Source organism: Impatiens glandulifera, chromosome 1 (genome assembly GCF_907164915.1).
Source record: "Impatiens glandulifera chromosome 1, dImpGla2.1, whole genome shotgun sequence".
NCBI classification, from domain to species: domain Eukaryota; kingdom Viridiplantae; phylum Streptophyta; class Magnoliopsida; order Ericales; family Balsaminaceae; genus Impatiens; species Impatiens glandulifera.
In genome coordinates this window covers 32,450,134-32,477,037 of record NC_061862.1, presented here as the reverse complement: position 1 = coordinate 32,477,037, position 26,904 = coordinate 32,450,134, and the positions used below count along the sequence as shown (strand labels likewise).

At 30.9% G+C, this 26,904-nt stretch overlaps 1 protein-coding gene across 1 annotated transcript in view; it reads right to left on the bottom strand.

Annotated features, from left to right (window-relative positions):
* Positions 1-304: 304 nt before the first annotated feature.
* The window catches only part of LOC124923872 (subtilisin-like protease SBT4.3), a 41,588-nt gene continuing 14,988 nt past the window's right edge, over positions 305-26,904 (bottom strand). The window contains exons 2-7 of the mRNA XM_047463858.1: positions 2,848-3,094; positions 2,243-2,741; positions 1,732-1,826; positions 1,276-1,615; positions 930-1,128; positions 305-840 (exon numbers count right to left, since the gene is read on the bottom strand). Of these exons, the coding sequence (XP_047319814.1) occupies positions 305-840; positions 930-1,128; positions 1,276-1,615; positions 1,732-1,826; positions 2,243-2,741; positions 2,848-3,094 (1,916 nt within the window). The remainder of the gene's footprint in view (positions 841-929; positions 1,129-1,275; positions 1,616-1,731; positions 1,827-2,242; positions 2,742-2,847; positions 3,095-26,904) is intronic.

Below are 26,904 nucleotides of genomic sequence, written 5' to 3'. Positions count from 1 at the left end.
ACACTCATGACTCAACTAAGAATAACAATTATAATCCATTATTGTGTCCGATCAATTTTCTTGTTTGTGTGGATTTGAGTTTGACATTCCTACACTTCGTCTATCACACATATTTCATTTAAGAAATTGAAGAAAAAACTAGCTATAACCCAAAATTAACTCCTTTAAGATGAATATGTATTATAAAAAAAATGTCCCATATTGAAATATTTTATTATCAAGCAATATCATCCTAGTCATGAATCACAAAAACTAGCATTCTCTTTCATTAAAGGATAGATAAGTATAATGTCTTCTCTTTTAATTAAAGGATAGATGACCGATATAATAAAATGGGACTTCTGACCTTATGAGTGCCGTCAAACCAAACTAAGGAACATGAAATATGATCTTGGTTGAGCCATTGTCCATTAACTGTCACAATAAATTTTTTTCTCTCATTCAGTCTAACAAAAGAGAGAACACTTGGTTCTACGTTGACATAGATTGTATTATCCCCAGTACTAACTTGTGCATGATAAGTGGAGTTAGCATATCCAACATTTGTCACAATTCTTCTGAATTGAATATTGAAAGATGATTTAATGTGCACTGATGCAGTCATTGTTGGGTAGTTGAGATCCTTTACAAGCGTTTTTTTCCTCTTTGAACATTTATGTTTTGTTCCTAACATCTTCCTTAATTTATCTCCTTCTGAACCTAGACTGCAAAACATATTGAAATATTCGTCTATAAATGTCTCGTACACGAGTCCAGGATGTATGGCCTTTACCGGATCAATGTGTCCTGCTCCATATCCAAATTCTGCATCGGTATTGTATTTTGTATTCATAGTCCAAGCTGCATGCAAGCCATCCAATCATAAAGAAAGGATGAATGGATAAACTCTATATTATCTCAAGAAATGAATTGAAATTTTACTCATTTACCAGTAGTCATAAGAGAAGATTTGATAGCCGAAGTTGACCAATAAGGATGTTTAGATTTCACATAAGTAGCTGCACCAGTAACATGGGGACACGACATGGATGTACCGCTTTGAATATAGTAATTAGAAACAAGTGTGTCAAAACCTCCTTGTATAGGACATTCGGCCAATATATCTATCCCCGGCGCAGTTATATCAGGCTATCATGTATGTAAAATATACTAATAAGAACAACATTATATATATTATTAGATCCACAATAAAACAAAATAACCTTGAACAACAAAATTTCAATAAGGTATGAAAATGCTTCACAAGTATGAATATAAATATGTACACGAACATACCTTTAAAAGTTCTGGTAAATTAATGTTGGGTCCTTTACTGGAGAATGAACCTACTATGGGAGCATAAGTACTGTGGATCCTCTTACTCTTTAGAATGCGCGCAGATGGAAGTTTTGTAGACTTGAGATAAGACTCGATATAACGAAAATCAGGGTCATTCAGAGCTGCAGTGGGTAAAGGTGCCAATGAAGAATCATCTGCATTTAGTTTTCGAAGAATAATCCCACTTGCATTGGTAGTCATAACTGTATATATTGCATCTGAGTTATCAACATCAGCATCACATACTACAATCTTTCCCTTCACTAAATTAGGGTCAACGCATCCAATTATACATTTCCTGAGATTTAAATTTGATAGAAAAAAAAGAGAATAAGAGAACATCAATGAAAAAAAATAAAATCGTGTATCGTTTAAAAAATCATTTTGAAGATGATAAAATAAATATGACATTACATTGCACTTGATTCATTACAGTGCTGAGTGATTCCTCTTCCATATACCAACCTCTTCTCGTGTCTTCCTGTGGCCAAAGGACTCAATGCAATGCTCTACTCAAAAACACCCACAACATATTAGTTGTGATTGAATTTCCATATATATAATTAAAACAATAACTAATTATTCTTTTTTAGCTGCAACCTTCTTTGTAACTAATTAAGAAACAAAGAAGTTAAATACTAGATCTATTCATAACCTTAAACGTTACAAAATATTGGTTTAACAATATACCGCATTACACATTTAATCTTTTTATGTTCAAAGATTGTTGAAACCTCTCAAGGAAACCACTGGATCATTTTCTAGAATTAAACTATCAACACAACAATATTTTCCAATTCCCTTAACTTCTATCTCGTTTGTGAAAACAATGTGACGTATAAAATAAATTAAGTTATGTAAATTGTCTAGAACTACCCAAAAATAATTTAAAATATAAAAATAGTTAAAGTAAAATTGTATAAAGACTTATACTTACAATGAGTGTACGCCCATTTCCAAGAACAAGCTTATTGATGATTTTTCTGTCCACACTACTCGCAGCCACAGTGAACAACCATGGTGCAGTGCTCGTAACAGATTTTAAGATGTTAATACCCGTGTTTCCTGCACCTTGTACGCTTAAAATACCTTTATGCATTGCATGAAAAGAACCGATGGCAACAACATCTTGACTAATCTTAACAGGCTTAGAATAAGCAATAGAGAGCGTGATAATGTCAACACCATCAGCAATGGCATCATCAAATGCGGCCATTATAGCTTCATCATTACAATGCATGCCACACACTTTGTAGGTAGCTATCCTTGCTGATGGGGCACCTCCTCTAGCAGTTCCATTTGCTATGCCATAATAATTTGCATTATTCACAACCCTTCCGACTGCCGTTGAGGCAGTGTGTGTCCCATGACCCTCTATGTCCCTCGCCGAGTCTCCTTCATAGTATCTCGCTCCAATTAACTTTCTTTATCAAAATGTCCAAAATACACAAATTTAGTAAAAATGTAAAAAGAAGTGATACCTAAAATACTGGATTTCAAAATACTAAATAAAGAGAAGAGTTTAAATACTTGTTGCAAGTGAAGTTTTTTCCTCCCTCACAAACACCTTTCCATTTGTTCGGAACATTGCCTAAATTGTGGTCAGCTAAACTTTTTATCTCAGGTAGTATACCACTGTCAATATGACCAATTATTATGTCACTCTCGATTGATGGACTTCGAGGAATCTCTAAGGATAAACCCATGTAATCCCAAGATCTTGTAGTTTGAACTTGAAGTTGTTTACTTTCAAAAATTGAGACAATCCCTTCTATACCTAAATTTAGAATAAATGAATATTAACAAATTAGAATAATTAAACTATAAATATATAAAACTTTATTTTGATTTATCAAAAACACCCACATATAATTTGTATCTGGAAAATCCGTGGATGTTTTGGAAACTAGCTAGTAAATGTAGATTTTTTAATGGATAATTATAAAATTAAATTTTAGCAATATTTGGAAATTGTTAATATATATATGAGATTAAGATATTTTAATTTTACAGTAAAAAGAATTATAAAAAAATTACTTTCCAACTTCATTGCTTCATACGATGTGAGATAAGCACTAAAGCCATTGAAACTTCTTGTATAACTTCTCATCAATGTCTTTTCTGTCATACTGGAACATATAAATTGGACATAATTATGCGTTTTTATTAATAATAACACTATATAATATATGAATACAAATATGTACAAGAAATGTAAAATCTATTTTAATTAAAACATCCTAAACAACATTATTAATTCATTATATTACAAAACCATGATTTCAAATTATAATAAAACATGTAACCAAATACACTTGGACAAACATTATCACAACACCATTATTCAAAATCAATAAAAGATATGAATTATACATAAAAATAATGAATGTGAAAATATTACTACATACATTTTATTGTGTCCAAGGGCTTTGAGTAGACTAGTATGGTGGGAACGAGCTAAATAATCTCCTTCGGGAAGGCTTCCCATATAAATGATGTACACCTAAAGAAATCATAAACTTTTCAATAGTAAACATGTAATTAATGAAAAATACTTACATTAATCTTTTAGGTTTTAGAATAAGATGAGACTAGACATGCCAATAATCTTAATTCATAGTTTCTAAAATAATGGGTAAAAAAGTTATTGTTAAACAAAATTTGTATTGTATGTTATATATGATTGAAAAATTGAGGAAGATGGTTACTTTTCTTTCTTCGGCAGTTTCTTCATAAGAGAAACAAGTGAATGAGACAATTAAAATGATCAAGAGAGGATACCACAAATGCAAATTTGTAAATTTTGCCATGGTAGAACTATGTATCTGTACGTATTAGAATAAAAATAATAGGTTCATTGTTCATCTATTTAAATAATTTAAAATAGTTATATATGGAAGATGTGCTTTTATTTGTTTAGATTTTTAAAATATGAACATGTAAATAAATCTACTTTTAACGGTTTTAAATAATACCATAATATTTTCAAAAATTACTGCCTATTAAAGTTTATTCATATAAGTCCGTTATTATTTAGAAATCTTGCTAGTTATTGTTATATATCTATTCTTACAAATAAAAATATGCAATAAATGTATTAATATTGTTGATATATAGTCCATATAGGATGATTTTCTTACTCAATTAATTTGTATTATAAAAGTCATCATCTTATAGATATTATAATTTTTGTCAATCATAAAAATATAAATATTAATGATTCATTATTATATAATAAAAATGGATAAGAATTGGCAAACAAACTTGTTCAACAATTAATTATCTGTAATATAGATGTGTTTTTAATATAGATGTTTACAAACAATTCAATATATAATAATAATATTTAGGCAGCCGTACGGTTTATCTAAATTATTGTTTTGAATTGTGGATCAGTTTTTGCTCTGTACAAATTTTTCTTTATAAATAATTGATTTTTTCTTCTTCCCTTGTGTTTTTTCTGTTTTTAATATAATTATAGGTAAGTCCGGTCTCAAACTCAATAAAATAAATAAATCAAAGAATAGTTATTCTTAATTCTGTCAAAAACATAAAGTCTAAAGACATTAGAAACTTTAGTTCTTCCATCCACTAGTGACAATGATTTTTGAAAATAAGTAGGGGCAAAAGCTAAGAGTTGTTTGTTAATCTAATAGTGATTAATATCCCAAATATGACTCCGAGTTTACAGAAAACACTAATCAATGGATATCTTTAATAAACTCATTTTCGTGCTACACAATTATCTAGAAAATTAATTCTCTATGGAAGACTTTTGAAAAAAGAATTGGAATAACCCCCAAAAGTTAAGTCAAAGCCGTAATTTGAGAAATGACGTATCATTCCCATTTGTACAAGAGAACATAAAGAACTAAACTAAAGGCTTCAAAATATATATATTCTCCTGTATAGGTTGAGGAGAAATCACCGTTTATGCTCATTCAGGCGGTTGTCCCGATGACTATCACAAAGAGAAAAACGTATCGATTCCTCTAGATATACCACGGGAACCAATATATATATATATAAACGCTCCCGTGTAGGTTGAGGTGTTGAAATCACCGTTTATTCTCACTGAAGAGGTTGTCCCGATGGCTATCGCAAGAGAAAAACATATTGATTCCTCTAGATACACACCGGAAGCCCCCCAAAAAAATTCCCGAAGCCAGAAAGTTGAATTTCTCTCTACAACTATACCAAGAATAATCAAACTTTGAAAGGATTGCCACTAACTACAAAAGCAACCTAAGATATAGCTGAACGAGACCCCATGTCTCGGTCACCTTCCTTGCGATTTAAGAGATTGGATAATCGTCTATACGAGATTGTATTTATCATATATCTCTTAACATATGAGAAAAAGGAACTCGGCTCTTTAAGCGAGATAATCTCTCTTAATTGTAGAAATGCTAGTATATTAGTCCCAAACATATTTTGAATCCAAGTTTCCATGATTCGTGGATGGGATCAAAGTTTCTTCTATTTTCAAACATTATTTGAAACAGAATTGGGAAAATTCAATTCCCTAGAAATGACAAAATAACGGTCGATGTTCACCTAGTTGTGAAGGTTACTTCGTAAAACAAAAGGGAAAAAAGGTTTGGTTGAAATACTCCCTAAATGATAAAAGACCTCTAAGAGTCGACAATTTTTGTCACACCCTAAAATGAATATTTGACCGAATGTCTTCGGTCCTGGCCAAGACCAAGCACTCTTGTGATTGGAAATGAGGACCGAAGCAAATCTGAGACTTAGGACAGATGATTTATGTGTTAAGACCGATGATTTATGAGTTTGGGCCAATTAAATATGTGTTTGGGCCGAGAAATATGGGTCAGGGCCGAGTAATATGTGTTAAGACCGAGTATATATGTGTTAGGACCGAGCATATATGTGTTAGGACCGATAAATATGAGTAATGACTGTGAATATAGTTGTTAGGACCGAGAAGACCGAAAGAAATCTATGTCACGACCGATAGGGTCCGACTGATAGGGTCTGACCGAGACTTATACCCTTGCTTTGCTTTAGCCACCTCATGCTTTTCCACATCATGCTTAGTACACCTCATGCTTAGGTACACCTCATGCTTAGTACACCTCATGCTTAATATACCTCATGCTTTGTACACCTCATGCTTAGTACACCTCATGCTTAAATACACCTCATGCTTAAATACACCTCATGCTTAGCCACATCATGCTTAACCACCTCATGCTTTGCCACCTCATTCTGAAATACACCTCATGCTTTGTAACCTCATGCTTAGTACACCTCATGCTTAAATACACCTCATACTTAAATACACCTCATGCTTAGTAAACCTCATGCTTAATACACCTCATGCTTAAATACACCTCATGCTTAGCCACCTCATGCTTAGCCACCTCATGCTTAGCCACCTCATTCTTAGCCACCACATGCTAGGATATGCCCATGCTTTATTATCTTAAGTGTTAAGTATAATCCACCTCATGCTTCACCCACCCATGCTATGACAAGTAGGTGACCAACCATCTTCATCACCTTTTATTAATCACATGCTATGACAAGTAGGTGACCAACCCTTTTTATTAATCCCATGCTTATGACCAGCAGGTGACAAGCCATCTACATTAGTAAGTATCATCCCCATGCTTTTACAAGTCTATGACCACCACCCTTAATGATTAAGTATCCACCTCATGCTAGATACTCCCATGCTTTTCAATCTTAATTAGCAAGATACCACCTCATGTTTCAATAACCGACCTTAGCTCTTTATATATATATATACTTCACCATGGATGGATTAATTAATATCAATCCATTTTCCCTCTTAACTAAGTAACACTAGACAGCCTATAGAAGCCTTGAAGAACAACCACTCTTCATAAGATCAATCCTTAGCATCTTCAAAGTATAAAACAATAAATCTTTTCTATATCACTCCTTAGAAACCCACACATGCTTATATAATTCATGTATATTCTATAAATTATGTACACTGTTTTTATAGCATGATTTCCTTACATATTCATATCTTTAATGATGAACCAAGTATGATCTGTTTCAAAAAGATAATCTATTTTCCAAGGTACCATTTGTTTTCCAAAGGTTGATCTGTTTTCTAAACAAGGATCTGTTTTCAAAATAAGGATCTGTTTTCCAAAGTATGAAACGTTTTATGGAATCATTGTGAACAATGATGTATGAGTATTGACGGAATGGGAGGAGGGCTACTCAAGATGAGCTCTGGTAGTCTGATTCCAAAATATGTGCTGAAGTTTCTATTGGGACTGGACTTCTAGGACGAGCTCTAGAAGATCCTACCCACACAGACAAGTGTCGAACCAGGTTGTGGGCTTTAGGGATAGACTCCGAAGAGTGCCTATCCAAATATGTGCTCAAACCGGATTTCTAACTTTCAGGATCAACTCTGAATTGTAAAGGGCCAAATATGTGCTCAAGAATGTAACAGTATAATTACTATGTTCAACCATTTTATAAAACCATCATATGGATCCAAAGAAGCTTTTTAAAGTGTTTTCTATAAATCTTTTTATAACTTGCTAGGTCTTTAGACTCACTATGCTTGTGTGGTGTAGGTATACAACTATAGTCTTTATTTGACAAGTGAAGGGAGGCTTGGAGTTGGGCAAGGTGCATGTCTTTGTGTGAAAGGATGGACCAAGGCAGAAGACCGAGTCCTTTATTGGGTCTTTTATTATAAATCTATATTTTATAAGTAAAGGACCGTGTCTTATTTTTATAAACCGAAATTTTGTAGCACCACTTTTTATAAATAACAAATGCTTCCGCACATGTTTCTATTTTCCGTTATTTTTGTTCACGTTTCAAAACATCCCTCACTCGGTCTAAGTAATTTAGGAGTGAGGGGTGTTACAGTTTTAGTCCATATGTGAAGGACATTTTGTCACAAAGACTCAAGCACCCCTCAACGCAATCGATTGATGTTTCACCCAGTTGCGAAGGACATGATTTTGTCAAAACCAAAAGAGATAAGCTATTAATCAAACCAGTTCCTCTCGTAAACAATTTACAACTGAGTATGAATTTTCAACCAGCTGTGAAAGTCACTTTGTATGGACCTTTCCAAAGCCCTATTTGTTGATAGACACAATAGGTCATTGTTATGATTTGTAAAAACCCTATTATAATAGGCATCGACATAGGTCATTGTCATAACATATCCCCTCAAAGTGATTATTATCACCATTCCCACAATAAGTCATATCTCATGATATGCATCCATAGAGGTAATTATTATGACCAATCTCTAGCGACGAATTCCACCTCTTGAAAGATATAGCGTGATTATTATCACCATTACCTAGGAAATATTCCCCAACTAGAGTCCTATTTACTCCCAGCATGCGTAAGACTATTGCAAGATTCATCCGATGAATGATCGCGTGGCAATCTAACTTATGAATCGTTGTCATGATTCATCCTAGCATCTGTTATCATCTAGGTTCTATCCTTCTACCTTATTATAAGCTATGGTACAAATTTCGAGATGTTCAAACCTTGAACCCACATTTTCCAAAAAAGAAAGTCTGTTTTACTCTAACTCGGTTTGAGAGGGCGTTCTGTAAACATGAAAATTTGACATACTCTAATATATATATAATTTTAAATTAAAATTTTGAATTTTTAAATTCAAAATAACCCAAAAATAGATTAAAAATTAAACTAGGGTTAACTATTGTGATAATTAAACCCTAATTAGGAAAATTAAATAAAAAATCCAAAAATAATTTGAGGTTAAAATATTTATTTTACCCAAATTAAACCCAAAAGAGGTTGAAATTATTTAATTATAATTTTAAATATAAATTATGTATAATTTATGGTTCAAAACAATTAATAAATACCCCAAAATACCCAAAAATAAAAATAATGAACATTAATTTTATTATGTTTCCAAAAATATATTTTTAGAATTTTTGGTGAAGAAAAAATGCAAGAAAGGGTTAAAAAATCGATTTTAAATAAAATTTTATTAAAAATATAAACTGATAATCATGATAAATTATGTTTAATTGTTGCAACAGGATTTTAGGCCAATGGATCAGCGCTGAATTTTCATCCAGCGCCCAAAATGACTCAACGCACTCCATTGTAATGGAAGCATGCGCACGCCCGGTCCACACAGGATCAACTAACGAGACGTCAACCCCGTTAGCCAAAAATACCCAAACATGGACAAAATGTGACAGAATGATAAAATGCCACATTTTGGTTAAACGAAACAACATCATTTAATCCGTCTTCTTCGCTGATGTAAGAGATCGCCAGAAACGCGATCGATGTAGACATTTCTTCTTGAAGCTTTATTTCTCTTTATAGTCAATCTTATACTTCTATTTTTTTTCACCCTCATGCACGTCTTCTCCTCGCCTTTAATTATCCTATACTTTGAATTTAAAATCTACATCCTAGATAGGCTGTCGAAGTTGAAATAGAAACGGAGAAGAACAATTCTGATAGACAAATCGAAGTTGAATTCGACTTTGATTGACCGACCTAGATGAGTATAAATACTTCCTATGTGTAATACTTCAAAACCATCAAACATAATCACATATTACATTCTAAATCGAAGAATAAAAGAACTCTATCGAACTGGAATTTTTTGAAATTCACTCCAGTGATCCAAAGTTCAGGCTTCTGGAAAGCTTCCTACACATTATTGGAGTGTTCTCTAATTGTTGGTAAGCTTCCAGATCAATTGTAATTAAGATTGTGATTGAAAGTTGAATTTTTTCAAGTTTGATCAGGTTGATCATTTCCATGGCTCAATTTTGTGTTTTCTTTATTTAGAATCACTTCTTATATGATTTACAAACTTTCTTTTGAAAGAGATTTGATCAAAACAACCTAAAACGAAAAAAATTTTGTATTGAAAATCTGAATTTTTTGAATTTGTTGTGCTTGAGCTTTTTGGCTTCAATTTGGATTCAAAAAGTTTTCTAACATATTTGTAAACATGTTAGGATGGTTTCCAAATCATAATATCAACATTCCGATTATGTTTGATCCAACTGAAATTTAAAAAGTCGTTACAGAGCTGCTATAATGTTCTTGTTTTGGTTTTGTTTGACTATAATCATCATTCAAAGCTATTGGAATAAGAACTAGGCCATGAGACGACCTAATTCAAAAGATCCCAAATTTTGACCTAAAAATAGTTTTAAGAAATTGATTCTTGTAGAGGTCAATTGATCGGAATATGGGTTAGGGGTTTTAATCCCCACAATTATATGAGTCATTTGCAACTTACAGAACATGTTTTCATGATCGTATCAAAAGATATGGCACATACAATTCTAAACCAATTCAAGAACACTCGGTCCTATTGGACCAAGGCAAAGGACCGATGATCTTAACCGGGACCGAGAAAACCGACCGTGAAAACTAACTTGGGTCCGAGACCAATGAATGATGTTCTTGAGTTAGGACCTAACTCGAGGATCGATGTTTTAGCCGGGACCAAAAAATCCAACCGAGTTTTCTAACCTAGGATTGAGCACATCCTTTAGCCTAGGACTGAGTTTCCTTTTAGCCTATGACCGAGGACCCCTTAACCTAGCACCGAAGAATTAGACTGATAAACTTTTCCTAGGACTTAGCATCCCAGACTCAAGACCGAGCAATACGAGTTTGAAACCTAGCCTCCCAAACCCAAGACCAAGCCCTGATCTAGAACGAGCTCGTCCGAGCCCAAATTGGTATGACCGGACCCAAACTCTAGAACCCTGATCCTAAGGCTTCTTTGGTTCCACTTTTCAAAATCCAAAATATTTTTGTAATTTTAGAACCCAATAAATTTTCAAATAATCCTGAAAGGTTAGAAAAGGATATTTAAATATATTCAGATATTTCCCAAACAAATATTTTGGCTAAGGCACTGTTTGGAATTTATTTTTAAATTCGAACACATTTTTTTTATATGTTTCATGTGTTATACTTATATCAACGCAATCGCATGTACGCCATTTAAATAATTTTGTACAATTATTTACGTATGCTAAAATCCTTGTTTATGACCCTAAATTCATTATTAAAGGAAATAAATGTTATAAATAAATCTTGTAATAACCAGGGTTTTATTTAAAAAGTAAAACCGTCCTTTGACGGGCGTGAAGGACATAGCGTGAAATCCCTTTCTCAAGCATAACCCAAAAACGAACCCTTTTTTACGGGTATAAAGTACGTTTTAACACATACCTTTTACTGATTTTTCTAAAATCATTTGGCGAATCTTTTTTCAAATAAATAATATTTTAAATTAGTTATGTTTAATTAATTTAAACATGGTTTTAATCAAAATATTATTTGATCCCCAAATTATTAAAATTTAAATAAAATTAATTATTTTTACATGATTAATTTTCAAAACTCCCAGGTATTTTCAAAATCTATTTCTTTTAAAAAAGTTGTGTGGAACGCAAACCAAGGTTGAAACGCACCGAACCTCCAACCACATCAGGTCTCCCCCTGTATTTCAGCGTGTCGTCAAAAAACGTCTAAGCTATGGAAGGGGACCATTCCCGAGATTACAGAGGGTGTTTCGTTTTTATTTTCACTACTCAAATTCAAGTTGTTATTGTGTTTTATTAATTCGACATCTTGTTTAGACTAATCAAAATATTTATCCTGAAATTTTATAACATGAATAATATTTTTAGTGTTTGGTATATCGTAATTGACTCATACCTTCTAATTATCTTGATAATTATTTTTGAGTCCGTGTTTATCCCTTTCTCATCAACAAAGAAAATTAAGTTACCGAATTTGGAGTTAATTTTTATTTTCCAATAAAGAGTCACTGAAATAAATCTCTTAGTTGAAAGTCCTATTGATAGGTCGAGATGTCTTTCGTACACGACTCCACATCCAAACCCTATCTTTTGATAGGTATCAAACCCTTGTTTTTTTGACAAGAACCGAGATCGTTCGTACACGATCCAATCAAAAACCCTATCTCTCGATATGTCCTCAAACAAAACATTATCGCTCGATAGGTAAACAAAACCATGTCATCCAAACAAGTACCTCAAAACCCTATCACTCGATAGGTAACCAAATCCTATCGCTCGATAGGTAACCAAAACCTATTTCTTGATAAGTAATCCAAACCATATCACTCGATAGGTATTCAAGCTTTGTTTATCAACAAGAACATATATCATCCGTACATGATCCATTAAAAATCTTGTATGTTGAATAAACACATCGGTCATTCATACATGATCCCTATCACTCAATAGGTAACCAAACCTTATCGCTCAATAGGTAACCAAAACCTATCTCTCGATAGGTAATCCAAACTTTATCGCTCGATAGGTATTCAAACCTTATTTATCAACAAGCACAAATATCATTCATACATAATCCATTAACAATATTTTCTATTGACAAAACACAACGATTATTCGTACTCGATCCCGATCAAACCGTATCGCTCGATAGGTAATCAAAACTCTGTCCTCGAAATATGTACAAGAAAACCCTATCTATTGATAGGTATTCAAGCAAACCCTATCTCTTGATAAGTATCCAATTAAAATCCTATTTCTCAATAGGTATTCTCCTTCTAGTTCATAAATATCTATCTGTTGATAGACCCTGATCATTTGTACATGATCACTTTGAACCTTACATATTGTTAAACCCTGTAGAAAATTTGTTAACTCCCCCGATAAGAATATACATTGACGGTACCACAATTATTTATACATGATCACCCTAGACTTTACTTGTTAGTAAGCCCATATTCAATCTTGTTAGCTTTTACCAAGACTATTTTATTGATAGTCTCACGATCATATATTTATGATCATCCTACATATGTTGTTACTTGTTATAACCCACATGAAATGTTAATAAAACTTTCATGTACCCTAAATTTATGTTAATAACAATCTTAACCATTTTTAAATAGCTAAACATGAATATTGATGTTCATGATAAATAGCAATTATTACTTCAATACCTATGATTATCATTATCCCATGGATTATAAAAATACTTTTTTAAGATCTATAAAACAAGATTCCCCAAGAGTTATCCTTATTAGGATAACCACCCAGGAAAGATCCCTAAATTAATGCATGAAAACACCTTAACGAATGCTACACATAGGATCATCAGGTCACTCCAACTTCAGCACACTACAGGTTTCATCTTTCAAAACACTCATTATAAATTGGACAAGATAACTTAATATTAGATGTGAACCCTGAATTAGCCTTTTCAAAATCAGTTTGTTGTATTCAAACACGATTAGAGAGGGGCACTCTATAAAAAATAAAAATCTACACCCTAATTTATAATATTAAAATAGTTATTTAGATTTATTTTCAAACAAATAAAATTTAAATAATTAACCCCATGGCCAAAAACTCGATTAAACAATTAATTAAAATTAATTATTGTGATAATTAAATATAATTAATTAAGGGCAAAGGCTAAAATAAAAAAATAAAACTATTTGGGATAAATGTTGTACATATTTTATCTTAAAATAATTGTAAAAAAATCAATGGATATAAAATAAATAATTTAGGATGTAATGTGGTACCCATTTCATCCCTAAAAATTATTTATTTAACCTTAAAATATGCAAATGGCAGAACATTTGTCATATTTAGTTTGATATTTTGTGTATTTAAAAATATCTAAATTAAAGCCAAAAAGGTGAAAGAAAAATCACAAAGCCTTAAGGTTTTAAAATAAAAATTAAATCATTAATCGGGTGTAGCCAAAACTCGGAGAGGAAGCTACAGCCAAAAATACAGCCGCTGGAGCGCGCTATATTGTAATCCAATTCTCTAGACACACTGCGTAGCCTTCTGTAACCAAATGAGCACGCGCCCACACCTCACTAGATTGGCTAATTCCCTTTAGTTGAAACGCAAATAGAGAGCCCAATCGCCAACGTCGCTTGATGGACCTCTGCCGGAACACATTACAATCGTTGAATAGCCTCGAAACAACGTCGTTTTGAACCTTTATCGTCTTCTCCAACGCGATCGTCGGAAGGACAAGAACATATCCATCTTTGATTTTTAAAGATAGAACTTTCTCCACAATAAATCAAATCAGATAATTCGAAAGTTAAAATAATTACCCTATCACGATGATCATTTTCCCTACATCAATAGGGATAAATCATCCCTATTCCGGAAAGTAGGATGAATAACAACCAAAATACCATAATTGGAGTTTGGTTGATTCAATTCACTTGAGTCATTCAACCGACTTCGAGAGGGCTATAAATAGTCTCCTTGGACAAATACAAAGCTAAGAGATCAACTCTCAAGCTTCTAATCGAAAATTACAAAAAATCCGCCATTATAGCTTCAAATTTATGGATTTTTCGAATTTTCGTGTAAGGCCTTAAAGATTGAATCCGAGCTAACTCAAAGCTTCCCTAAAGCTTAAGGAGTATTTTAAATGCTTAATAAGATTTCAATCACACTCTAATTCAAATTTCCAGTTTAAATTTAAAATTTTTATATTTCAAATTTCATATGCTTATATGTTCTTTGGTTATTGAATTTTATGATTGGAATCAATCCTACAATTATTTCCAAGCTTTCTGTTTATCTTAAAAAAAAAATCAATCAACTTTAAACTACAAACTCAAATTTGAATTTCTAAAATTCAAAAATCGGGTTTGTTGTTCATGGGTTAATACTTTAGGATCATAACCCAGAAAGCTTACCAACATGATTGTAATGATGTTGGACAATTATTTGGGTCATATCTGATCCATCCCAATTATGTTTGAGCAAAATCAAAATTTTCAAATTAATTGAAAATTTTGAGTTCTTGAATTGGTTCAAATGAAAAGACAATGTTATTGATTTGGTACCAATCAAGTATATGATGTATAAAGAAGCTATTGAATAACTTATTTCACTTCAAAACAACCTTAAAACAAAAACCCGATTTTTGGCTACAAATTATTTTGAACAAATTTATCATCATCCAAGTCGATTGATATCTTTAAATGATGTTCTAAATGTTCCTGAGATCTTTGTGAAGCTACTAATTCCCTTGGATCGGAGAATCCAAGCCTTCATCAAAATTGCAAAACCAGCAATTTTGAAGTTATTGAAGACCGACCGGTGTTCTTCATATAGTACAGATAAGTTTGATAGAGAATTTTTACATCTAGGACCGAGGAATCTCGACCCCGAGCATAGGATCGACAAAGTTAGCCCAAGGCGAACCAGAACCGGTAATTTTGACACTCCGACCGATAAACTCTGTCAAGGATCGAGAGTCTTTAGCACCTCGACTGAGGCTTCTTAGCCCGTACCGAAGTCCGACTGAGGGTCCCGAACACCAATCAAGAAAAACAAACCCAAGGCATAGGACAACGATCCAAGGCTTGTTTGGTTCCCCTTTTCAAAACCCAATATTATTTTTGTAATTTTGGAACCTCAAACCATTTTCTAAAAATCTCAAGTGATTAGAAAATGATTTCAAAATATTTTTGGAATTTTTTATAAAAATATATTTTGAAAAAAGCTTGTTTATGTTTTATGTTTAAACCTTAATAATTTTAAATGACTGATATTCTTTAGATAATTTCCTCACTAGTTGTCATCAACAACAAGTAATAGCTTTTAAATATTGTTGTTATAATATTTTAAATAATGCAAAAACCTTGAAGCATGACTAGGACTAGAAGAATAATTGGTTAAAACTCAAATGTTATATAACCGATTTTCAAAAGTCAAGTTTATAATAGAGATCATTTTTAAAATTGGTACGGAGGATGAAGCACAAAAGCCCTTTCCCAAGTATCACCAAATTTCGAACTAAAATGAAACTTTAGTGAAAAACACGTTTGTACACGTACACCTTTTTTTTTATTTATTTTTCGAAAATCAATTGGAGACTCTTTATTCAAATAAATTATATTTCATAAATTAATTATGTTTAATTAATTTAAACTAGGATTTTTTAAAAATTAAATTGTTATTTGATTATCGCAAATCCCCATATTATTCAAATTTAAATAAAACTATTTATTTATATAATTAATTTCAAAAGCTGACAAGAATTATCAATATCTTTTAAAATAATATTTTATTTTAAATCGATTCCTAGCACACAAATCACAGTTGCAATTATCGGACATCTGGCCACCCTAGGCCCACGCCACGCACGCGACCATGCACATGCGGGTTTCCTGGTGTACATGCTTGTTTGAGATTTATTTTTAAATCCTAATGCTTTTAAAACTAATGTTTTTAGATATATTCCTCCCTAGTCCCCGTCATGAACTACATGTACCAACATTTGAATATTATTGTTATTTTAAATACTCGAAAACCAGTGCATGTATTGGACCGGAATAATAGTTGGTTAAATTAAAACGTTATACAACCAATTTTCCAAAATCAAGATTTTTTAAAGTAGAGACAATTTTTTAACAGGTACAGGGATATAACACAAAACTATTTCTTAAGTATCACCTAAGTTCGAATAAAAAAGAAACTCTTGTTTAAATAGGAAATAATTGTGAAAAAGATGTCGATAGCGATAGGAAATACTGTAGATATTGCTCACTTTACTGTCGCTAAAGGTCAACAGCCACAGTAAACATCTCTGTTACCAACCGACGCTATTGCTTATGTAGCTAAAATATGGCTACGGGAATAAGTACTGTCGCTAAAAAGTGGCTACAAGAGTAAAATACCGTCGCTAAAGGGATGGCTACTGGAACAATTTATTGTCGCTAAAATTGAAAATGCAAAAATTTAAAACTGTCATCAACTACCATATCTATTATTAACAAAACAAAAAAAACAAAAAAAAATATTAAAATAATCTTGAAATACAATTTTTTAATACTAAAATTAAATATTTATATTACCCAAACAAACATAATATTTCTATAGTACAAATTTTGTTTAAAATCTATATTTGATCTCTTATAACATGTTACATTCAATCCGGTTCTCAACAATCTTCTTTTCTTATTGTAATCCATAGTCATCAAAGTAATCCCTGCAAAAAATCAATAAAATTGATACAATCATCATCCTATAAAAGTTAAGTCAAAATCTAAAATAATAAAGTCTTTTTAATCCAATTATCAAATAATTTAATTTGTCCCAATATACCTACTAAGAATTTAACATTCTCCTATAATATATTTCTTAAGTCTAAATTAAAGTATAATAATGTAATTAACAGAAGTAAATTGATCTTAATAGACCTTGTAGAATCATGTAATTAAAGTATAATCAAATCAAAAAGATATTTCATAAACATTGTGATCAATATTAGAAATATAAACAATTCACTTGATATTGTCTTCTCTTTATTTTATCAGATTCAATTACGGTTTAAGACAAAGAAAAACAGAATATATATTTTCAACAAATGAATAAAGAATGTAACTTAAATTTACAAAGATTACCAAAGTAAATCCACAAACATTGTAAATGCAATTTCAATCAAAAGAACGTTGTTCTTAAATCTATATAAATTGTATTTAGTTGATAACTATGATAACAAATTCAATTAAGAAGAAACAAACAATTAATTCATACCTTATATTGGGGACAAACTTTGTTACCTTCGCGCCTCTCGTATTTATATAAGGATCTAAAACCAGGGGATACCATTTTATTCTTATTTGTTTGCTTGACTAGAGAATATGGATGAACTAAACCTAGTTCAGACCAATTAAGATCTTAGAACCTGTAAAAAAAAAAATTCATTAAGGTTGAACACATATCTAACATATACATGCATAAACTATGTCATAACTCATATCCTCCATTTAGTTCAAGATTGTTAGTTTCAAGCAAATTATAAATTTAATTATATTGTATAGCAATGATAGTTTCACTTGGTTTCGATAACGTAAAAAAAACTTTAAATTTGAAAGAGCATGTAAATAATGCCTAGATGCTCATCATGATTAATAAGATATTAAAATAACTTGTAGATTAATAAAAAATATTACCCTTAAAAATATACATTACCTCACAAAGTGAATTGTTTACCTATATTGACATCAGCTTGAGTACGGAAATAAGGGATATGCCCGTCTTCTTAATCCTCATAAAATTTGAACATGATTATTTTCAGCAGCCGTAATACCGCAATCTGACATAATGATAATAACTTTCTTTGTAATTTAGATTGTAGCTTGAAGATAATTTTCTCCTTCACATTCACACTTTGTCAAATTAGACATTTTGCAAATATGAGTAAAGTTGTAAAGCCATACCTGCAAAATCATTTTTATTTGCTCTAACTAATCTCACTAACTTGATTTCAACACATTTCACTAGATCTTCTAGCTCAATCTTATATTCTAAAACAAAAGATAAGATAATAATAAAAATTCAACTCACCTCTAAGTACTATTGACACAATTAAAGAATAATTTATGTTAGTTACAATGATATTGTTAATTCTTAATCATCAAATTCAACTAGTTTGCAGGTTTAGTTAGATTTATAAGAAAATATTATCAACATTGTTTCACTTAATACTCAAAACAACATGTTAGTTTCTCATATTCAAAAACGTAAATATATTTTGGACAGTCAATTATTTGTATGAAAGAAAATAAACGCACATATATTTCACAATCTCATAATATATATATTATCTAGTGGCTTTTCTTTGAGGTATCAAGGATGAATCTTGATCATTGGAAGTCAAATGCTACATCCAATATACTTCTAGTTTTAAAAATATTCTAATTAGCAAGGATCAATTTATTGGTCTAATAAATATCCATGCAATCAGTTACTGTTTTTTAGATTTATGGGATTCACAAAAATATATAAAAATAATCATCAATTAAGAGAGATTAGGTGAACTTAAAGTTTCCATTTTTCTCATAAAATTGGTCCACAAACCGAACAATATTGGCAAAGTAAGTTAATTCAAACTAGTTAGTTAAACATCAATTCTTACTGAACTTCATAAAATTTATACTTTTTCATGTCCATAAGATTTCATTAGGACAAGGTGAATTTACCTATATAAGGTGGTAGCAAGGACATGCATGAATTCAAGTAAGATGGGTTCTTGATAGTTTTAATTTCTTTAGAAAAATAGATGAAGGAAAGAATGTTAGATCTTATTTGCATAAATAATTAGGGAGTTCAAGGTATGAAACCAGAGTAATATGAGATAAATACCTAGGACAAAATGAATATTTTTTTATCTAGATAAACTTATATAATTTATACAAATAAAAGAGAATATCAAAAAGAAAATGAACAAATCAATAGAAAACTAAAACAGAGGTAATAATAAGAAGAAAAAAAAACGTATAGAGAGTAGTAGAGATTCTCACAAAATTGAAAGTTGCATATCCATCTGAAGACAAAGATATTTTTGTGAGCATTTCGTCGAACACCTTGTAGACTAACATTTGAAGAGGTGAAGAATCATCAATAGAAACAAAAAAATAAGATAATGAATATGACCTCAAAAAAATTAATATATAGAATCGGTCTTACTTTATTAAGAGAAAGAGAGCACCAAACATAAACATAGACATACGAAAGTACACAATAAAAATGCTTAGAGTTTGTCAGATTTCATACATGGCTTATTTCAGTAACATTGATAAGAAAATTTGATTTATCATCTCCAGATTCAGAAGCTTTACAGATCTGATTCAGCGTCACAGGAATAAGTCCATAAGTTTCACGGTTTATAATTGAACTAGAAATAAAACCTCGTCAACGAAAACTGCTATTAACTCTCTACTTTTCTCACTATGAAATATCACTACTAGCTTCAAGCTTCATATGAACAAAAGTACTTAGGTTTCCTCAAAATTACGTTAATACGACGGATGCACAAAATAAAACTCACAACCGTTGTCATATATAAGGTTTGATAGCTCGGATCACAGACAAATGTAAATTAATAATTTGACCTAATAGAGATGGATTTGAGAAAAAACTAAAATCGAGATAATTATTTACCTTGACCGAGAAAATATAGTCAGCGAGCTGAGACGATTGTGAATGGAATCAAATGGACTAGAGAAGATGATCTTGAAGGAGAGAGATAAACAGAAGAAATCGATGAGAACTGTGAAATGGAAGATGGAGAGGTTAAGAGAGTGGATGGCTACCTGTTGGAGTACTCTCTCTAGCTATCACATTTGTTAGCTAGATAATGAATTTAAGAAACATTTTATGTTATTTAATTTAAGTTTTAATATTTAGGATTTAGATAAAAAAAAATTATGTCAAGGGATGTAATGGCCTTGACTATTAATAAATATATATATATATATATGTTTCTTAAATTCATTATCTAGCTAACAAATGTGATAGCTAGAGAGAGTACTCCAACAGGTAGCCATCCACTCTCTTAACCTCTCCATCTTCCATTTCACAGTTCTCATCGATTTCTTCTGTTTATCTCTCTCCTTCAAGATCATCTTCTCTAGTCATTTTGATTCCATTCACAATCGTCTCAGCTCGCTGACTATTATTTTCTTCGGTCAAGGTAAATAATATCTTCGATTTTAGTTTTTTCTCAAATCCATCTCTATTAGGTCAAATTATTAATTTACATTTGTCTGTGATCCGAGCTATCAAACCTTATATATGACAACGGTTGTGAGTTTTATTTTGTGCATCCGTCGTATTAACGTAATTTTGAGGAAACCTAAGTACTTTTGTTCATATGAAGCTTGAAGCTAGTAGTGATATTTCATAGTGAGAAAAGTAGAGAGTTAATAGCAGTTTTCGTTGAACGAGGTTTTATTTCTAGTTCAATTATAAACCGTGAAACTTATGGACTTATTCCTGTGACGCTGAATCAGATCTGTAAAGCTTCTGAATCTGGAGATGATAAATCAAATTTTCTTATCAATGTTACTGAAATAAGCCATGTATGAAATCTGACAAACTCTAAGCATTTTTATTGTGTACTTTCGTATGTCTATGTTTATGTTTGGTGCTCTTTCTCTTAATAAAGTAAGACCGATTCTATATTAATTTTTTTGAGGTCATATTCATTATCTTATTTTTTTGTTTCTATTGATGATTCTTCACCTCTTCAAATGTTAGTCTACAAGGTGTTCGACGAAATGCTCACAAAAATATCTTTGTCTTCAGATGGATATGCAACTTTCAATTTTGTGAGAATCTCTACTACTCTCTATACGTTTTTTTTTCTTCTTATATTACCTCTGTTTTAGTTTTCTATTGATTTGTTCATTTTCTTTTTGATATTCTCTTTTATTTGTATAAATTATATAAGTTTATCTAGATAAAAAATATTCATTTTGTCCTAGGTATTTATCTCATATTACTCTGGTTTCATACCTTGAACTCCCTAATTATTTATGCAAATAAGATCTAACATTCTTTCCTTCATCTATTTTTCTAAAGAAATTAAAACTATCAAGAACCCATCTTACTTGAATTCATGCATGTCCTTGCTACCACCTTATATAGGTAAATTCACCTTGTCCTAATGAAATCTTATGGACATGAAAAAGTATAAATTTTATGAAGTTCAGTAAGAATTGATGTTTAACTAACTAGTTTGAATTAACTTACTTTGCCAATATTGTTCGGTTTGTGGACCAATTTATGAGAAAAATGGAAACTTTAAGTTCACCTAATCTCTCTTAATTGATGATTATTTTTATATTTTTGTGAATCCCATAAATCTAAAAAACAGTAACTGATTGCATGGATATTTTAGACCAATAAATTGATCCTTGCTAATTAGAATATTTTTAAAACTAGAAGTATATTGGATGTAGCATTTGACTTCCAATGATCAAGATTCATCCTTGATACCTCAAAGAAAAGCCACTAGATAATATATATATTATGAGATTGTGAAATATGTGCGTTTATTTTCTTTCATACAAATAATTGACTGTCCAAAATATATTTACGTTTTTGAATATGAGAAACTAACATGTTGTTTTGAGTATTAGTGAAACAATGTTGATAATATTTTCTTATAAATCTAACTAAACCTGCAAACTAGTTGAATTTGATGATTAAGAATTAACAATATCATTGTAACTATAAATTATTCTTTAATTGTGTCAATAGTACTTAGAGGTGAGTTTGAATTTTTATTATCTTATCTTTTGTTTTAGAATATAGATTGAGCTAGAAGATCTAGTGAAATGTGTTGAAATCAAGTTAGTGAGATTAGTTAGAGCAAATAAAAATGATTTTGCAGGTATGGCTTTACAACTTTATCATATTTGCAAAATGTCTAATTTGACAAAGTGTGAATGTGAAGGAGAAAATTATCTTCAAGCTACAATCTAAATTACAAAGAAATTATTATCATTATGTCAGATTGCGGTATTACGGCTGCTGAAAATAATCATGTTCAAATTTTATGAGGATTAAGAAGACGGGCATATCCCTTATTTCCGTACTCAAGCTGATGTCAATATAGGTAAACAATTCACTTTGTGAGGTAATGTATATTTTTAAGGGTAATATTTTTTATTAATCTACAAGTTATTTTAATATCTTATTAATCATGATGAGCATCTAGGCATTATTTACATGCTCTTTCAAATTTAAAGTTTTTTTACGTTATCGAAACCAAGTGAAACTATCATTGCTATACAATATAATTAAATTTATAATTTGCTTGAAACTAACAATCTTGAACTAAATGGAGGATATGAGTTATGACATAGTTTATGCATGTATATCTTATGTGTTCAACCTTAATGAATTTTTTTTTTTTACAGGTTCTAAGATCTTAATTGGTCTGAACTAGGTTTAGTTCATCCATATTCTCTAGTCAAGCAAACAAATAAGAATAAAATGGTATCCCCTGGTTTTAGATCCTTATATAAATACGAGAGGCGCGAAGGTAACAAAGTTTGTCCCCAATATAAGGTATGAATTAATTGTTTGTTTCTTCTTAATTGAATTTGTTATCATAGTTATCAACTAAATACAATTTATATAGATTTAAGAACAACGTTCTTTTGAAAATTGCATTTACAATGTTTGTGGATTTACTTTGGTAATCTTTGTAAATTTAAGTTACATTCTTTATTCATTTGTTGAAAATATATATTCTGTTTTTTTTTGTCTTAAACCGTAATTGAATCTGATAAAATAAAGAGAAGACAATATCAAGTGAATTGTTTATATTTCTAATATTGATCACAATGTTTATGAAATATCTTTTGATTTGATTATACTTTAATTACATGATTCTACAAGGTCTATTAAGATCAATTTACTTCTGTTAATTACATTATTATACTTTAATTTAGACTTAAGAAATATTATAGGAGAATGTTAAATTCTTAGTAGGTATATTGGGACAAATTAAATTATTTGATAATTGGATTAAAAAGACTTTATTATTTTAGATTTTGACTTAACTTTTATCGGATGATGATTGTATCAATTTTATTGATTTTTTGCAGGGATTACTTGATGACTATGGATTACAATAAAAAAAGAAGATTGTTGAGAACCGGATTGAATGTAACATGTTATAAGAATTCAAATATAGATTTTAAACAAAATTTGTACTATAGAAATATTATGTTTGTTTGGGTAATATAAATTTTAAATTTAGTATTAAAAAATTGTATTTCAAGATTATTTTAATATTTTTTTTTGTTTTTTTTGTTTTGTTAATAATAGATATGGTAGTTGATGACAGTTTTAAATTTTTGCATTTTCAATTTTAGCGACAATAAATTGTTCCAGTAGCCATCCCTTTAGCGACGGTATTTTACTCTTGTAGCCACTTTTTAGCGACAGTACTTATTCCCGTAGCCATATTTTAGCTACATAAGCAATAGCGTCGGTTTGACAGAGATGTTTACTGTGGCTGTTGACTTTAGCGACAGTAAAGTGAGCAATATCTACAGTATTTCCTATCGCTATCGACATCTTTTCACAATTATTTCCTATTTAAACAAGAGTTTCTTTTTTATTCGAACTTAGGTGATACTTAAGAAATAGTTTTGTGTTATATCCCTGTACCTGTTAAAAAATTGTCTCTACTTTAAAAAATCTTGATTTTGGAAAATTGGTTGTATAACGTTTTAATTTAACCAATTATTATTCCGGTCCAATACATGCACTGGTTTTCGAGTATTTAAAATAACAATAATATTCAAATGTTGGTACATGTAATTCATGACGGGGACTAGGGAGGAATATCTAAAAACATTAGTTTTAAAAGCATTAGGATTTAAAAATAAATCTCAAACAAGCATGTAACCCCAGGAAACCCGCATGTGCATGGTCGCGTGCGTGGCGTGGCCTAGGGTGGCCAGATGTCCGATAATTCAACTGTGATTTGTGTGCTAGGAATCGATTTAAAATAAAATATTATTTTAAAAGATATTGATAATTCTTGTCAGCTTTTGAAATTAATTATATAAATAAATAGTTTTTTTAAATTTGAATAATATGGGGATTTGCGATAATCAAATAACAATTTAATTTTTAAAAAATCCTAGTTTAAATTAATTAAACATAATTAATTTATGAAATATAATTTATTTGAATAAAGAGTCTCCAATTGATTTTCGAAAAATAAATAAAAAAAAGGTGTACGTGTACAAACGTGTTTTTCACTAAAGTTTCATTTTAGTTCGAAATTTGGTGATACTTGGGAAAGGGCTTTTGTGCTTCATCCTCCGTACCAATTTTAAAATGATCTCTATTATAAACTGACTTTTGAAAATCGGTTATATAACATTTGAGTTTTAACCAATTATTCTTCTAGTCCTAGTCATGCTTCAAGGTTTTTGCATTATTTAAAATATTGTAACAACATATTTAAAAGCTATTACTTGTTGTTGATGACAACTAATGAGGAAATTATCTAAAGAATATCAGTCATTTAAAATTATTAAGGTTTAAACATAAAACATAAACAAGCTTTTTTCAAAATATTTTTTATAAAAATTCCAAAAATATTTTGAAATCATTTTCTAATCACTTGAGATTTTTAGAAAATGGTTTGAGGTTCCAAAATTACAAAATAATATTGGGTTTTGAAAAGGGGAACCAAACAAGCCTTGGATCGTTGTCCTATGCCTTGGGTTTGTTTTTTGATTGGTGTTCGGGACCCTCAGTCGGACTTCGGTACGGCTAAGAAGCCTCAGTCGAGGTGCTAAAGACTCTCGATCCTTGACAGAGTTTATCGGTCGGAGTGTCAAAATTACCGGTTTCTGGTTCGCCTTGGGCTAACTTTGTCGATCCTATGCTCGGGTCGAGATTCCTCGGTCCTAGATGTAAAAATGCTCTATCAAACTTATCTGTACTATATGAAGAACACCGGTCGGTCTTCAATAACTTCAAAATTGCTGGTTTTGCAATTTTGATGAAGGCTTGGATTCTCCGATCCAAGGGAATTAGTAGCTTCACAAAGATCTCAGGAACATTTAGAACATCATTTAAAGATATCAATCGACTTGGATGATGATAAATTTGTTCAAAATAATTTGTAGCCAAAAATCGGGTTTTTGTTTTAAGGTTGTTTTGAAGTGAAATAAGTTATTCAATAGCTTCTTTATACATCATATACTTGATTGGTACCAATCAATAACATTGTCTTTTCATTTGAACCAATTCAAGAACTCAAAATTTCAATTAATTTAAAATTTTGATTTTGCTCAAACATAATTGGGATGGATCAGATATGACCCAAATAGTTGTCCAACATCATTACAATCATGTTGGTAAGCTTTCTGGGTTGTGATCCTAAAGTATTAACCCATGAACAACAAACCCGATTTTTGAATTTTAGAAATTCAAATTTGAGTTTGTAGTTTAAAGTTGATTGATTTTTTTTTAAGATAAACAGAAAGCTTGGAAATAATTGTAGGATTGATTCCAATCATAAAATTCAATAACCAAAGAACATATAAGCATATGAAATTTGAAATATAAAAATTTTAAATTTAAACTGGAAATTTGAATTAGAGGGTGATTGAAATCTTATTAAGCATTTAAAATACCTTAAACTTTAGGGAAGCTTTGAGTTAGCTCGGATTCAATCTTTAAGGCCTTACACGAAAATTCGAAAAATCCATAAATTTGAAGCTATAATGGCGGATTTTTTGTAATTTTCGATTAGAAGCTTGAGAGTTGATCTCTTAGCTTTGTATTTGTCCAAGGAGACTATTTATAGCCCTCTCGAAGTCGGTTGAATGACTCAAGTGAATTGAATCAACCAAACTCCAATTATGGTATTTTGGTTGTTATTCATCCTACTTTCCGGAATAGGGATGATTTATCCCTATTGATGTAGGGAAAATGATCATCGTGATAGGGTAATTATTTTAACTTTCGAATTATCTGATTTGATTTATTGTGGAGAAAGTTCTATCTTTAAAAATCAAAGATGGATATGTTCTTGTCCTTCCGACGATCGCGTTGGAGAAGACGATAAAGGTTCAAAACGACGTTGTTTCGAGGCTATTCAACGATTGTAATGTGTTCCGGCAAGGTCCATCAAGCGACGTTGGCGATTGGGCTCTCTATTTGCGTTTCAACTAAAGGGAATTAGCCAATCTAGTGAGGTGTGGGCGCATGCTCA